We start from the raw sequence: 16,672 nt of genomic DNA on the forward strand, positions 1-16,672 counted from the left end.
GTGGAATGCAAATATAGCAATGAGTGAAGTATTTGAGAATTTAGGATAGGTTGTACAATCCATCAGGGAGGTACGTCAGTTACTTTCCCAACTTTTTCTCAATGGCACTCGAGTTCATCTCTCCTGTTATTGCTGATGTCTGGTGATGTGTTCTAGATAGATGCCCCTTGACCACCTGATGGCATCTGACCCCATGAGTTGCTGCATCAGCCGAGCATAGCGCTGACCAATTCTGCATTCTTGCAACACTCGCTCATTACTGGGTTCCCATGGGCCAAGGGCTCCAACAGTCAGCATGAAGTTTGAACCTCGTAACCCCTAGCTCTCAAGGTGTCCCCGCTTTTGAGATCAGGCGTCGTGGAAGGCCGGGGTCCTGTTTTCAAAGGGAACTATGACATCCACCATGACTATCTTCTTCCTGTGGCGATGTCCGGTTGCAGTTGGCTGTCTGTTCCAGGGATGGCGGGGGACACAGCCACCTTCCCTAATAGGTGGCAGGATGGCGCTAACAAGGCGATCTTGGATGGTGTTGTGGCGCAGCTGCCGGGCTCTGGAATGGGGCTTGCAGCTACACAAGACGTTGGGTAGTGTCTCATTGGCATAGCCGCACTTCCTGCATTGCTTGTCCTAATTCCCATGACAGATGGCTCAATTCAGCAGGACACAGTTGAGCTGGGTCCTGTAGATGAACCTCCAGTTGGCAAATTGGGTGAAGCTGCCCCCGAGGCGGAAGTGGTTGCTGGCGTCCCATTTGCATGTCACCTCCAAGGCCTTCCCCTGGTCTGGCTTCCATTTCAGGTTTTCCACCTACTGCCAGGGGATGGCATCCTTCAGGGTCCTCTCCAGCTTGGTTCTAGCTCTCGGAGTGATGATTGTGTGCTCTGCATTTTTCACCTGTGGCACCAGGACTCCCAGTTCTTGGCTTTCCTTGCACCATATCCAGTGGCAGCCGATACGTTTCTCCAGTTGTTGCGTAGCATTGCAGGGATGAGTCTAAAGTGAAGCAGTCTCCCCTGTCTCTTCCAAATTTGCCTTCCAGGGAGCCGCTCAGGTACGTGGCAACATCTTGGTTGGAGGGGGTCCTGATGATTCGCTTCCTGATGACATCATGCAGAGCACTCTCCGTGATGTTCCTCACCATGGCATCCAGGCACATCAGAAGGCAGCAGGCGTGAGTGATCACCGCAGTGTTGCACAGATCACCCATTCGAGGGACATTGGCACTGCCCTGCCGATGTGAAATGTACACCAGTTTGTTGCTGGTGCTCCGGGGAAGAAACATCCACTTCTTCACTAGCTGCCTGATAGTGCTGTCCACCTCATTCAGAGGTACCTTCACCATGGCAGATCCCCTCAGGACAAATGAAATATGGGGGATTAGGAAGGTGTTCAAGGCATAGATCTGCCACCATGGTGCCAGTATGGAACACTCGATCTTGCCCACGTCTCGTAGGATCTCGGCAATGGTATCCTCAGGTGTCTGCTGGACTCGGAAACCTGTGGGCGTGCCGAGATGTTAGTATGCTTGCCCATCCTCCAGGAAGATCAAGAGTTCACCCTGGATCTGGAACGGCGTCGCCTGGACTGTGAGTCCCTTCTATTGCTGTCAATATGCAGGGATGCACATTTCCTAGCATTGAAGTGGAGTCCCAGCTGGTGACATCGACTATTTGTTGGAAACTCTGAGTTGTCTGAAATGAGGACCAGATCATCTGTATAGGCCAGGATATTTACCCTATTGCCATACAGGACCTTGTGTGCAAGCAGAATGGGTGGAAATGAATAGAAAAGATGGTCCTTCCAGGGGAGAGAAACGTGTCTGCGAGTAAGCCCAGATGGTGACTGTGAAAAGAGCAGAACTGTGGACACTTCCTATTAGACCTTTGTGCGACAAAGTACATCTGGGGAGTTCTCCCCCTCTGGAAAATGTCCCTCAAATGGACCATTCGTGGTTGGAGAAGGATCTGCTGAGATGATCCACTAACGCATTCTGTGTCCCTGGAAGGTGGGAAAATTTCTTGACTACCACATGGAGCAATCAGTTAGATTCTGAGCAGAGGAGCAAGAACCAGCCATCCAACATCAGACAAACCAGAAGCAAAGGAACCCTCAGGGCTGCTGAGCCCTGCCCCCCATCATCCTAAACTACCCTGTCCTACAATTGCACTCATACATTTGTCCAGCTCTTGTTGCCTGATTCTTGTTGTTACTGATTCTATTATTGGTTTCCAATTAGAAGAGCTGGGGATGGTAGGACTCTAGTCCCAGAATCAAGGTTATCAAATTCAATATCTGGTTGGGAACCCCAGTGTGAACAATGATTACACTCACATGGAGGGCAAAGCAAAGCTTTAACCACTTATTTTAACACAATTAGGAAAGACACACATGCTCCAAACCACATAAAAATGTAACAAAAATAGAAAGTAGTATCTTGTACCATTCCTCACATATACTCACCCCCTTTCTTGGGGATTTGGTGGTCCTGCTCTGTCCTTGGCGATGGTCCAGATTCTGCCTTACAGCATGGTCTGGCCTATTAGAGAGCCTAAGGCCTGTCATAAATATTCATACTAATGTCCATCTTCCTCACCCTAATAACATTAGGGTGTCTTTATCCTATAGGTTAGTTAGTATATTAAAGATTTTAGCTTATTACCATATACATCAATTTGTTACCGAGGCAAGTTTGTGGTTAAGCATCTGTCAAGGTATCTCTCATAAAATAGTCAAGTTCAGTGTTTCTGCAGTTACCTGGTATCCTTTTGTACAGAATCTCCCCCTTAAGCCTGCTATTCCCAATTCCCCAAAACTCAAGCTGATCATTTGGCCACTTATCTGTGCCAGAGTTCATAGGCCTCAAAGCCTTAGGCTTAAGGTAGTACCTTATAGGTTCTTTGTGTTACTGATAAGCAAACTAAAATGCTAAAGCTAGCTCTGTGGACTACATGCTCTCTTAAAACAAAATTGTTTGCCCACATGCGTTCTGTTGGGAGCCTGTTCCAGATCTTAGTGTATACTGTGTGCAGATTTTTCCAACTTTTTTACATATTCAGTTACTAGCTTCCCACAGCAGCTTGTGCTCAAACAAATAAGCAAAATTGTATTGCATGAAGAGGCAGTGTGGTCTATGGGATAGGATACTGGCCTGGGACTATGGTGATCTGGGTTCTATTCTTGGGTCTGCCATTGACCTGCTGTGTGATAAGTCACTTCCCCTCTTTGTGCCACCATTTCCCTTCCCACCCTTTGTCTGGAGTGCAAACTTTTTGTACAGAGACACAGTCCCTGCCCTAATGCCTAGCAAAATAGACTCCACTTCTCTGTTGCAGCCTCCTAGTGCCACTGTAATATAATGTATTTTCTTATTCTTTGGTTGTTAACTTAATTCTGTGAGACAATCTGAGACAGCAAGAATCAACTTTAAAGCAGTTTAGTGACTACTGAGCTTGAGCAATATGTGCAAAGACACTTTCTAGCCTTAGCAGGGTGAGCACAATGCACCATTTAAAATTAAAGTTCCCTTTCTCCCATCCCCTATAATTCCTTCCTTCCTTGTAGAATTGGAATTTTACAGGTAGGGGGTGGAGCTGAATTTGTTTGCTCTTGTATTAGAACTAGTTGATACTTAACCTTTCAGCAACAGGCATTCTAATTAGTTGGACACTGAATTTTCCCCTCTCCTAATACAAAATACACATATGTTAACCAAGACAAAATCATCCAGTTAATACATTTTAATTATTTTTTGTCCTTGCTCCCTGAGATTTAAGTTACAGCGATGGGAAATTTGGCTGGGTACAGGAGGAAAGTGCATTTGTGTATAGCTTTAGAACAGCAGTTATCAAACTGTGGATGGGGCCCCCAAAGTCAGTCCTGACCCTGTTTTAATGGGGTCAGCAGGGCTGGTGTTAGAGTTGCTGGGGCCTGTGGTCAAGGTCAAAGCCAAAGCCCTGGGCAGCAGGGCTCAGGTTACAGGACCCCTGCCCAGGGCTGTAGCCCTTGGGTTTCCACTTTGCCCCCTACCCCCCCCCCATCCCTTCTCCATGCAAGGTGGCAGGTCTCAGGCATGCTCAGGCATCAGTCCCCCTCTCCTGGGGTCATGTTGTAATTTTTGGTGTCAGAAGGGGGGTGTGGTGCAATGAAGTTTGAGAATTCCTGCTTTAGAATATTAGTTTTGCTGTACTAGTCCACTTCATTCCAAAAAATAATACAAACTCATGGGTTTGCATTTAAGTTACTGTTAAGTGGATTATACTAAAATGTTCCTGTAAAAAACAGAGCATTATTTGATGATAATGGAGATTACTCAGACATGTGACAAAAGAATTAACAGTACTTCTCCTGTCTCTCTCCCACCTCCCTTTAGAGTGTTGCTTGGGCCCAAGATACACTATTACATTCTTTGGCCTCCAAGGGGCAAGAGGAGGGCTGTAGGATGGGAAGAGAGAGCTTTTCCAGAATAACTATCTGTAAACCTTCCTTGTTCTAGCTCTCTTTCCTTATTGAGTAGTTCTTAGCCATCTACTGGAGACTTACTGATAACTGCAGCTAAGGTTTACCTTAGGGAGCTTGAAGTATTAAATGGTGAAATTCTACTTCTCCTGCAGATTTTAAAAATCACATTAAAAATTGTCAACTCAACCCCGCCCCCCCCCCCCCCCCCACTTTAGGAAGTGGTGGGGAGGAAGGATAGCTTTATTGTTAAAGCATCAGAATGAGACTGGCAAAGCTGGTAATCAAACCCAGATCTCAGACTTCCTCTGACACCATGGGTGAATCTTAATTCCCTGTGTGTGAATACTACGGTCTCTCTTTCATCCTTTGTCTTATGAGCATTTTGGGGCAGAGACTAGTATATGGAGGCTCTTATCCTAAGGTTGGTTTACACAGGAAAACTCAGAGAAGCTCATCCAAATGAACTAAAGCTGTGAATTTAAGCTGCATTAAACTCCTGTGTTGACATTCAAACCAAATTAAGGCTACTTTTAATTCATTTCAAAGCTATTCAGAATTAGTGTTCCAGGGTAGACAAACCCTTGGTTGTGGCCTCTTCCTGCTAATGCAATACAAACAGTGAGTAAATTATTTTGCGGTAGATGCAGAAATCTGAATTGGCTTTGGTCACGTAAATACCAGAATCACTAACCATTACAGGGAGAATTGATGGGTCATCGCCAGCAGCCAGAACAAAGTTCAACTGTGACCCTTGCTTAGTCTCACAACTTGATCTAAATTATCTGCATGATTTAGATGGCGACACAGTTTCTAAAGGTGCTAGGACTCAAACCACTTTGGGCTTTACAGAACAACCTCTCCATCTTAAATTACACCTGGAAACAAATGGAGAAATGCAGTCCATAGGGTGAATGTATAAAACACCTCAGCTGTGGACCACCACTTAACTAAGCAGTTGACTTATCAGTCATTGCATTAATGGCTCTGTGCTAGTATATCCAGTATGTTAACCACCCTGCTGAATAGTGATCCATTTTAATATTAACAGCATAATCAGCCCCAGTCAATATCATACAGACTACAGCTCAATAGATGGATTAATGGTTTTTTGTTTTCTTTTCTCCTTACTATTTGAAGGGCCTGAATCCAAAACCGGTCAGAATGAAATAAGCCTCCAGGTTCCAAGCCAGTCTGAATTAAGGCAAAAATTGTCTTCATCATCATCAACCTGGACTGACTCTGCCAGCCAGGGTACCAGTGAAGTAGAGTCTCCTGTTATCCAGTCTGATGAGGAGGAAGTTCAAGTGGACACTGCCCTTGCTGCTGTAAATACTGAAAGAAAAGGTACTTCAGATGTCAGTGATGAAAGTGACTCTCAGACTGTTTGAATCCTAGCACCATATCTTCTAAGAATCTTTGACTTTTGAATGAACGAAGAGCTCGCCCATGTTGTAGGAATTAGTTAACTAATCATGAAAGTCTATAATGTTGCCAGCCATGTGGATTTTTTTTTTAAATTGCCTAAACCACACACTTTAATAATAAAGTTTTGGGGTTTTTTGGAGCAGTCAAGCTTTGTATATACTGTGTATAGAACTAACAGGGAGATTGGATAATCTTTAAATTCCTTAACACTGATGTCACAATGTTCCTTATCTGCATGTTTGAGCTATGTGGCTGAATATAGAAGATTCACAAACAAAACCTTACATGCTGCCAAAGACACTGATGCAGCAGCATCCACTCCCCCCCATGTTGAATTTATTGGGATAACTTTAGCTACAAATGAAAGATACTTACCAAGGGATGCGAGTTGCACATTGAAATCTTACCCTTCTGCTGGAGCAGCCATCTTAGCACTGTTATAAGCATGCTCCTTTCATTGAATAAAGTATTTCTACCCCAGCCTTGTCTTCCTACTTATACCAAAACATTTTCTGCAGGTTAATTTTATAATGGGTATTTTGGGAGAATCACTTAGTGATTAGAAAACCTAATCATACAGCTTTTGCTTTGTTGCCTAATCTGCTGTTCTACAGTAACTTCAGTTTGACCACATCTTGATAGAAAAATTTAGGGAAAAAATGACTGCACCATGACTTAACTCTAGTGTGGACCTCCTAACAAAGACCCTGAGAGCTGAAGAGCCTCATTCTGCTTATCAATATGAAGCTGCTCCTGCACTGAGGGACAGGGAAATCTAGCCTAAGGAAGCTAAAAGTAAAAGGTGACTGGCAACAGGCAGCTGTTACCTTCCAAAAGACCCTCCTTTCTCGTAGTTAGTGGCTTGGAAAGAGGTAGTCCCCACATCCGGCCAGCTGGGAACTGGCCAATTTCCTAAGGATTCAGCTGTTTTGCTTGCTTTTTGGTAGAGTGTTTCCTGTCTTAGCACTGTGAAATTAAATCTGGAAACAAACTTTTGCATGATAAATTAACTTATTTCAATTTAATGAATGAGATTAAAAGTCTAACCCTTTCTTAAAGAAATAGCTCATTTCACTCGCTCACCTCCCAGAAGACAGACAAAGTGTCCAAAAAAAGTTTTGTTTTTATTAAACCTTGTAGTACAAACCTGAAAAGTAAACAAAAACTGGCAATAAACAACATGAAGTCTTTCCTTACAAGGAAAGAGAGCAGAGCAGCGCTAATAAATTAAATGTCAAACTGTAAGCCATTGTCAGAAGTTTACTGTCAAGAGGGAAAAGTACACAGCAAGGCCATAAAAACCAGACAACCACATTTAAAAAACACTTGACTCTGTTTATGTTATTGTTAAATATTCCAAAACAGTTCAGTCTTCTGCAACAACAACCAACAAATTGTATTATAGGACTTTCCTGACAGTCACCACTGGCAAGCTCAGTGCAATATGGGTAGCTACGGTATTGTTGAATTCAATTATGAAACAAAACAGTTTGTGAAAACATTTTCCCTTTTTTATTCCACACATACTGTACACACAACCAGAAAAGGGCAACAGCTACTCCATTATTATTTTTTGTTGTTGTTCAGTGATGTAAGCAGCACTTATAAATGTTACAAGAAAAACCCTGTAAGCATCCAATCCAACCGATGAAGAAAGTGAAACGTAAGGCTTTTCTTCATCTTGTCTCTATACCACCCCACCCCCCACCCCAAGAAAAGGCTCAAGTATTTAAAACAATTTACAGGCGTATGTACAAAAGGTGTGATTTTTTTTTTTTGTTACAATATGAAGAGAAAAAATAGACAAGATGAGAGCAAATGCATTTTCACATTCAAAAGAAAGATGCAGACCTGCTAGTGGCTCTAAATGTGATCATATAATGAAAAATTCAAAACAAAAATTAATGCTGACTGTGTAGAGATGTGAAAAACAGCAGTGGAATGGAAATGGAATGTTAGAAAGATTGCACGTCTATGACAAAGAAGCACTTATGGCTTCAATCACGTTTTTATTTTTTAAAGGATGCTATTGAAGGGTTTTTGATAAAGTAGCCAACAGCACCAAAAAATAACAGAATGGATTTCCTAATGAAATCAGGCACAGTTTTCCCTCATTTGACTCCCTCAAGGCAGGCAGTCTTTTTCCTTCTCTCCCCCCCCACCCTCCCTCCCTCAAACAGATGCATAGTGATGTGCTGGTAAAAGAGAACATATTTACTCCAAATCTCCTCATTTTGCTTATGGTTAGGAAACAAAGTCCATCTTCAGCTGCCATAACCTCCCAAAGAAAGTGTGTATTCTCCAATTTAAAAAATTACAAAACTCATCTTGCCTGTGACAGAATAAAAGACAGCCAAAGTAAAGCAATTTCTTTCAAGTTTTGTTCCTATCCCTTTTCTCTCTAGAAAATCTGCTCACATGACTGGAGAACAAATTATAAAACACATCAAACTTTAACCTATTCAAAAATGGGTTAAAAGCCTTTTTTCACAGTTACCAAAAAAGGCTTTTTTCAGCCATAGGGCCAGTACAAATTAATATTTTATCAGCCCCCTTGCCGGTTTTAAAACAGTGAACATACGGCAGTTTAAAAAAATTTGACTGCTGTATATAACTATCCTAAGTACAAAAAAAATTCAACAGTTTAATGCTAAAACAAAATTAGTTCTCTAAAACCAGAAGAAAATCTTCTTTAGAGCTAGTGCAAAGACAGCTTGTATTCTACAGCAAGTACTCCAAACTATGGTATAATAATTACAAAAAAATATATATAAATTGACAAAATGAGTGTTGGCATCTTCAGGATTAACTTGAAGCACTTTTGGATGAACTGGAGGATGAAAGCCTAGATGATGGCACGTCGACTGTTGCTCTCTTACGAGGTCCTCTTTTTGGTGTAGGCTTGCTGATACAGTTCTCGATGTTGCCATTTTTACCAGAGACTTTCCCACAGAGATTGACTAGACCGATTATTTGTTCCTGTTCAGAGAGGGGACAAAACAACAAAGTTAATATCTTGTTTCTCTTTTTTCCCAGCTGCCTAAGATACTGGTTTTAAAAGCAATCCTATTAACAGAATCCTGGCAGAGATGTTATGTTCAGAATCTTAGAACTGTGAGGGTTGAGAAGGTTCTCAAACAATCCTATTGGCTGCTCAGCCCTTCCACCAAACTTAAAGACAATAGTCTGAAAAAGGAGACATTGCACAAAATTCCAAGCTCTAAATACAGTAGTTTGTAGAGAATCTGGCAACAGAGTAAAGAGACATGAGTAACACTGCACCCCTGTGCACCAGGGTGCAATGCCGGGAGCTGGGGCAAGACCCACTGCAGGCTCACTCTCCAGCCCCCTCATTGGGCTGGGATTACTCACTCAAATTTGAAGTCACACTACCCATAAGATTTTCATCGCTGTGCCAAATCTGCAGCCCTAGCCATACATTAGAAACAGCTGAAAGATCAGTCTCAAAATGCTTGGAACACTGAGACTGATTACACAGAGCTGCTCCTGCCACCCACAGGTCCTGCTAACAACAAACTGCTTCTTCCTGATGTGTGAATGAGCACAGCTCCCAAACCCTCCTCTGTCCAGCAGCCTCTCTGCTGCTGCAATTGCTAAGTCTTCTGTTCTCCAGCATCACTCCTAAACTACTGAATCACATTGTGCTGATTTGGTTTCTAATCTCCCTCAAATCACTACTGTGACTCCATCCACCAACACTACAAGATTACCAGTAAAGTTTCAGGCTGGACTCATGGTAAGTCAAATTTACTTTAATTTAGTGAGAGCTTGTATTGAAGTTACTGTAAATTGACAAATGAAAGTACATCATAATTTACAAGGGTCCCAACCCAATAAATACCTCCCCCCGAAAACGCCCCACCTTTACAGTTGATGAGTTACAGCTCTCTTCTAACTGATGTGATCTTGTATTTTCTCTTTTTATTTATAGTGTTTTGATGGCCAATATGCCAGCAATAAGCATATTCCTGCTCTACCAGAAATTGTATGCAAGTTTTCCTGACTACCTGGAGCCTCTGTCAGACTAGGCAGGAGCCAGGAAATAAGTCTAGGCTGAAATATCCAACTCTGGAGGCCATCTGGCATCACCATCCTCAAGAATGCAAACTATATTGTACAGACCTCGTCATAACGATACATCATTTTCAGTCCCCGACAAGTCTTCTGTTTTTCCACATGCCGGAGGGCACATTCCAGGCAGAAGACAACATTTTCATTCTCCTGTACGACCTAACAAAAATACAGATAGAAAACATTAATATGATTCAAATCACAGTCACATCTAACACACGTGGCATACCCAAAATTGGGGTTTTTTTCTGGGGTGGGGAGCAGGAGGAGAGAGGGAAAATAGAAGAACTTGTGCTAAGTGACTGGAGTAGATGGGCTATCCAAATTAATACAAGGACAAAGTTTGTGCTGACTTTCTTCTCTTCCCCTCCCCACCAAATATTTATTTGAGTATTTAGCCATCATCATGGACAAATACCACGTCTTTAAAAAGAATGAGGTTAATGAATCTCCCTGGCTCCAGGAAAAGCATACTAGTCCAAGTGATTTGCTGCACCCACTGCTGAGAAATTTTTTTTTCACAGGTGCACCTGCTCAAACCACCTTGAGATAAGTGCTCATAATAACCCAAGGCCTGCTCAGCATTTGAATGAGACCCCTCCACTTCAAGTGTCCTGCTCACCCAGTGCCCTGTTTCATTCTGTGGCAGGTGCCAGTCTTTGGGATGAAGCATAACAGAAGACCTGGCCATCTGAGGGATTTAGTTACACAAGAGCCCTTCTCCCAAGAGGGGGCTGCCATGAAATTCTTTAAAAATTCCAGTGTTTGTTTACACTGAAGCTACTTAAATTCCCCCTGCAGTTTCAATAGGATAAAGCGATGTTCACTTCTTATCCTAAACCCTAGGATACTAATGCTTTGTGGTGTTAAACTATTGAGGTATTCTGGCAAAGGGTGGCAGAGGTATTTCTGAATACAGGATATTGTTGCAAGGTACTGTGGAATCTCTCTGGATAAAAGGTGCTACAGAATTCTAAGATACTGTTAGGAGCTGAACTGTCTTGACAAGACTCTGAAGGCAGCATAGCCATCTTACTATATTGCATACCAGTGGCAGAAGGATAAGCAAGAGATAATTTAAAGGATGGGATGAGCTAAAGATGATGAAGGAAAAAGTGCCTATTGCATTTTGTGTATTACAAGCAATCTAAATAATAAAAAAACAGCAATAATAATGAACAGACACAAGCTATACCGTGAGTACACAGCTCTGTCAGCATCTTCCATTTAATCCTCACAATTTCTTGCAAGGCAACTCCTTTGAACAGTTGTTCTACCATTAATTCAAACCATGTCTTGAATGGTGATAAACTGGGGACTGCTTTTAAATACAATGTAAAGCCATGGTTCTGCTCTGAAAAATAACTAAAACCAGCACCATAGGGTTCCTTAGTTACTGTCTCTCTCTGAGTTCAGATAAAAGTTGCTCAGTTTGAAAGTACAATGATGGTTTTATAACTGCCAGTCCTGCAAACTCAGCCGGGGTCTTGATTAAATTAAGAAAGATGCTGCAAGACAAACTCTTCCCTCACTTACACAACCTCACTGGTGTCAGTGAGGTTGGACAGGTTTAAATGAGTAAAGAATCTGGCCCTGTAATTGGAATTTAGTTCATAAAGATTCTGTTGTGGATCCCTGAACTAGAGTTGAATCTCTCTCTCTCTCTCGGAATTACTGGCTATACAATATATATTTCTATTGTTCAACTGAGCTGCTAAGATGGAATACGAGAGTATCATTTTTACATGGTAATTTTTCAAAGCAGAACTGCACTTTAAAGCTAGTTCAGGCTAACTCTGCTTAACATGGTTTAGCCCACCAGACACAACCAGTCCTTGTCCAGAGGGAGTTTAAAAATCCAACATGGTCAGCCTAGGAAACTCATTTTTAACAGCAATAGGCTGTTTTCTTTTCTTCAAAGAAACAAATCCAAACAAGGAAGGAGGAGAAACAGAAAATTTGCTCACACCTGGGGTTCAGCCCAGTCCTATGACCCGTGGTGTGGACTTTTGGCACTATTTGGGTGATTTTCTTTAAGTCCTAGCTTCTGGAATCAGGTGATTACATGAGAAACACAGCTTCATTTAAAAACCACCACCATCACCACAAGTTTATCACTTGGAGTTGCAGAGAAAAAACTTGAGAATGTGACATGAATGCACCATAAGGCTCCAGGCCCCTACATTTATTTTTAAAAAACTTCAGTTTTTTAGCCAAATCACATGATTTTTGAATACTTGCATTGGCATTACTGAGTTTTATCCTAACACAGATAGTCACCCTCTCTTGCTGACTCAGTCAAGTTATAGCCCTTCCTCTGCAAGGAGGAGGAAGCTGAGCTAAGATTAACCCTTTGTTCCCCAGGGATTCGTTAGCAACCCCCATTTCCAATTCTTTCTAGGAAAATGAAATCTAGACCTTTGAGTGTGGCTGTTGGTATTGCAGTACATGATTTTGCAGCTGCTGGGCTATATGGTGTGTTAGTCCACACACGAGGGATATAAATTCTAGGGCGCAGTAGCATGTTGTGCATTAACTGATACATGTCGAACCTGCTGGAGGGGGCAAAAAGTTCCCTAAATGCATGTTAACATAGTAGTGTTTGAAACAGGACTATATTAATGTGCAGTAGGGAACTTTTAGTGCATACCAGCAGGATTCACATGGGCCAGTTAGCATGCAACATGCTAGTGTGCACTAAAATTTGCACCCCTCTAGTGCAAACTAATGTATCATGAAGAGAAGCCCATTGTGTCTGTTTGTCTAACGCTTAAGGTTTAATAGAAACCAGGCTGAAGACGAAGCAATGGTTACTGAGTCAGTAGTGCTATAGGCATACTAAGGGTTTTCCTCACCATAGAAAGGTAACATAGGTGCTGGCAAATCTGACACCTCCTCTCCGACGTCTCAAACTGCAACCACTTTCGAGGCTTTTTCTTTCCATCCACCCCCGAGCTACTGCTGTCGTGGCTCCCATAGCGGGCTGAAGAATGGAGGCCTGCCTCATAAAGCTGCCGCCGCTGCCTCAGTTCTGTGTCCCTGTGAATATTTTATGAAGTTAGCAAACTGGCATCTCCCATGCAATACTGCAAAGCTACACTCAGGAGATCTCATACAATGATCGCCATTGAAACCTTAATCACACACAGCCAAACCGTTTGCGTCATCTCCGTGTTGGTGCTATTCCCTATACCTGGAACAGGAAATGCAGCCAACATCACAGTAAGACTGGAGCTGCTTTTGCAGTCAGAGATTTTAACAGCAACCATTGTATCAAACCAGTGGTTCTCAAACCGACACACAGAACCTTGTGACAGTAGAGCCCTGCTTGAGAGTCTGGAAGGGAGCTGCTGGCTCATGTGGTAGCGGCAAACATGCCCGCCCTTCCTCAAGTTGCCAAGAGCCACCATGAGGAGGAGCCACTACTGCCAGGAGGGGTAGCATAGCCGCCTTCACCAGGAGGTGGAGATGACCCAGGGAGCAGGCCCAGTGCTTGTGCTGAAAGGTAAAGATCTTGCTGCACACCCGGGGAACGAGAAGAGAGACCGCATTTGTAATGAAGACTGTAAAAGGTTGTGTGCAACTAGCGTGACCAGATGTCCCGATTTTATAGGGACAGTCCCAATATTTGGGGCTTTTTTTTTTTTTTTTTTTTAAATATGGGCTCCTATTACCCCCACCCCCGGTCCCGATTTTTCACACTTGGTATCTGGTCACTGTATATGCAACACCTGTGCTGAGCTGTGCAGCACTAGGAGACAGCAGGGGATGGGTCTGAGCTGTGCTTGAGTGAGGAGAGGAGGTCTGGAAAGACTTAGCAGCTGGAAGGGAGAAGAAGCTAAGCACAGGTACAGAGAGAGCTAAGCAATGGGGGGGCGGGGGGGAGGGGACAGGGGCCAAGCTAAACAAATGGGAAGATTGAGCAATCAGAGGAGGAGGCAGCAAGAGACCCAGACCCAGGACAAACAGGAGACCCTATAAAAAGCAACAGAGAGTCCTGTGGCACCTTTAAGACTAACAGATGTATTGGAGCATAAGCTTTCATGGGTGAATGCCCACTTCATCGGTATGCATCCAACGGAGTGGGCATTCACCCACGAAAGCTTATGCTCCAATACATCTGTTAGTCTTAAAGGTGCCACAGGACTCTCTGTTGCTTTTTACAGATCCAGACTAACACGGCTACCCCTCTGATACAGGAGACCCTATGGATTTCTACACTGGAGCTAGAAATGTGCCTCCCAGCTGGGTAGACAGATTTGTGCTAGCGTCACTTGAGCTAGCATGCTGTGAATAGCACTGTGGATGTTGCGACTCCAGCGGAGACTTGGGCTAGTAACCCAAGCTCAGACCCAGGGGGTCAAGCAAGCTTGAGAGCCCAAGCTGCTGCCCAAGCCACAACATCCACACTGCTATTTTTAGCATGCTAGCTCAAGCAGAACTAGAGCTAGTCTGTCTACACAGGCTGATGGACTTGCTCGCAGCTGCAGATTAAACAGCCGTTAGGGTTGGGTTTGGTTTTTCACATAAGCAGGCGCAGGAATGACCAAGGTCCTTCAGAGGATCCCGACCGTAAGAAGTTACCCAGAATATGAACAAGTTTGAGAACCACTCTGATAAAGGCCAATGTGGCATTTCAACAGCAAGCATTAACATTTTTGTTCCTCATTGCACAATTGCAGACTTCAAGGAAAAAAAAATGCATGTGGATGCTATTAGTCCCTCTGGGGAACTGGCTTCAGGGAGCATGTTCTAGCACACCTGGAAATAAATTTCCCTCTTGCAATTCACTCTGAACACTAATACAAATAATTGTGTATGGGGTTTCTTTTCCCCCTTAATCTGGAATATTTCCAGTAACATATTAATATTAGTTTGTTAAATACAATTTGTAGATTCCAGACATCTCGATTACTCGATGTACTACGACCAGCACTACCCAGTTGTCACAAACTTGAAAGATAGGTAGCGACGCTACATGGTAGGGAACAAAAGAGAAGATCATTACATCGGAAACCAGCTGACATGGTATCATGTTTCCTTTCCCCCCTTCTTAAACCTTCCTACCTCAAGAGAAACCCTAAATATGGTTCCTTAATCACTGTAGGGAGAAAAAAGGAGTGTGAAGTTATTCCCATCCAACTGCTAGTGCACAACACGTTGCCACCAGTACAGAAGCTCCTGATTTACCCAATGGTAAAAAGAGTTTGCCCTATGTAAAAATATAAACCCTTTGATCCTACAAAAGGGATGTTATTTTACAGCAAGATATCCTAACCACTGGCACTCGGACATCAAATACAGCCAAGGAAGTTTCTTCTACACATGGCTGTGCCCAGGCAGGTTTGCTCGGTCAGTGGTTGCTAGATTTGACTCAGATTGTTACTTAAACTGTGTCATCGTCAGAATTTCTCTGTGAAACACAGGGTACATGAAACAGACGCCTTGTTCTGTTACCTGAGCTCTCCAAGAAGTGCCGATATTGTAGTGAGAGTCGGTCCATTTTCCTTTTTTGCTTCTGCCGTTGCAATCTGATAAAGCAACTTTTCCATTGAAAATGGCTTGGCTATACGTCGCTGCTTCATTTCCTGAGTTAACAGATTTCCAAGTTAGTTCTTGAGTAAAATTAAATGAAAAAATAATTTGGATAAATTTAACGCAGAACAAAGTTAGATTTTTCTTCGGTTGTTTTTTTAAAGCTATATGTTTCCTGTTAAAGGGCTGTGAACGAAGACTTCCTGCATCTGCTCTAGGTTAAGCAATGTGACAGAACAAAACACTGAAGCCTAAACCTGGCTATGGCAGACAAACAAATGTGCTACAAAAGGTGCCACGGACTGGTGTTCCCTAAAGAGAAAATTTTACATACCTTCAAATTAATGCTCACCAATACAAGGCATTGAGACAAGAAAAGTCTCTGTAAAACACAATGCTCTTTACAGCTAAGAAGTCAATCTTCTACGTTTCTTTGTTACTGATTCTTTTCCTTAAATTTTTGAGTATTTTATTGTGAAATCTAATACTGAAACAATTAAGTTAGACAAAGTCCATCCAGGACAAATTCATTCAGATATTAAATATTTTATTTAAGTATTTGGTCGATACTCCAGTGCCAACTGACTTTCCCCACATTTCAAGTCCACATCTTATTAGAGACAGAAAATCATATTCAATTAGCAGGAAAGACAGTAGGTTTAGATGTCAAGAAACTGAAGAAAAGAAGGGCAGAGAAACAAATCACAATACTACCTCCTGAAATCAATGGGAGTCTTTTTATTGACCTCACTAGGATCTGGATTGGGACCCCTACGCACAGAATAAATGCATAATCCATATTGGTTCATCAAGCCAACACCCTCTCTGTATTCCCTCCTAAAGACTCATTTGTTCTGCAATGCCCACTAGAAATGAACCAAACCAATCACTTAAATATTCCTTCTTTTGAGCTCCCCAGTATGGTCAGTATTCCCCATTTCTGTCTTTTTGGGCAGGGTCTGGCTTAGTTTTGAGTCTCTTACAGCATCAAACATATTGTTGGCATTTCAGAAATAATAAATACAAAATAATGAATAGGAAGTCAGGTCCTATCTTCCTAAGCAAATACTCTTGGTACTTTCTTTCTCACTTAAAGTACCCCAGAATGCACCATTCTGTGACCAAACAAATCTCGCAGATTGCATGGTTAAAGTGAGACTTC

At 42.6% G+C, this 16,672-nt stretch overlaps 2 protein-coding genes across 11 annotated transcripts in view; one reads left to right on the top strand and one right to left on the bottom strand.

Annotated features, from left to right (window-relative positions):
- DTNBP1 (dystrobrevin binding protein 1) overlaps positions 1-7,578 on the top strand; it is a 162,885-nt gene extending 155,307 nt beyond the window's left edge. For all 5 annotated transcript variants that reach the window (XM_065585075.1, XM_065585073.1, XM_065585074.1 and 2 more), the window contains one exon: positions 5,596-7,578. In XM_065585075.1, coding sequence (XP_065441147.1) covers positions 5,596-5,846 — 251 coding nt within the window. In that variant the 3' untranslated portion in view covers positions 5,847-7,578. The remainder of the gene's footprint in view (positions 1-5,595) is intronic.
- JARID2 (jumonji and AT-rich interaction domain containing 2) overlaps positions 6,989-16,672 on the bottom strand; it is a 315,799-nt gene continuing 306,115 nt past the window's right edge. For 2 of the 6 annotated variants that reach the window (XM_065585072.1, XM_065585070.1), the window contains 4 exons: positions 15,433-15,563; positions 12,831-13,014; positions 10,027-10,134; positions 6,989-8,862 (listed from right to left, as the gene is read on the bottom strand). In XM_065585072.1, coding sequence (XP_065441144.1) covers positions 8,689-8,862; positions 10,027-10,134; positions 12,831-13,014; positions 15,433-15,563 — 597 coding nt within the window. In that variant the 3' untranslated portion in view covers positions 6,989-8,688. Of the gene's footprint in view, positions 8,863-10,026; positions 10,135-12,830; positions 14,950-15,432; positions 15,591-16,672 lie in introns of those variants that run through there. The other 4 variants (XR_010598780.1, XR_010598781.1, XM_065585069.1 and 1 more) reach the window with 4 other exon arrangements.

The sequence above is a fragment of the Chrysemys picta genome, chromosome 2 (genome assembly GCF_011386835.1).
Source record: "Chrysemys picta bellii isolate R12L10 chromosome 2, ASM1138683v2, whole genome shotgun sequence".
NCBI classification, from domain to species: Eukaryota; Metazoa; Chordata; order Testudines; family Emydidae; genus Chrysemys; species Chrysemys picta.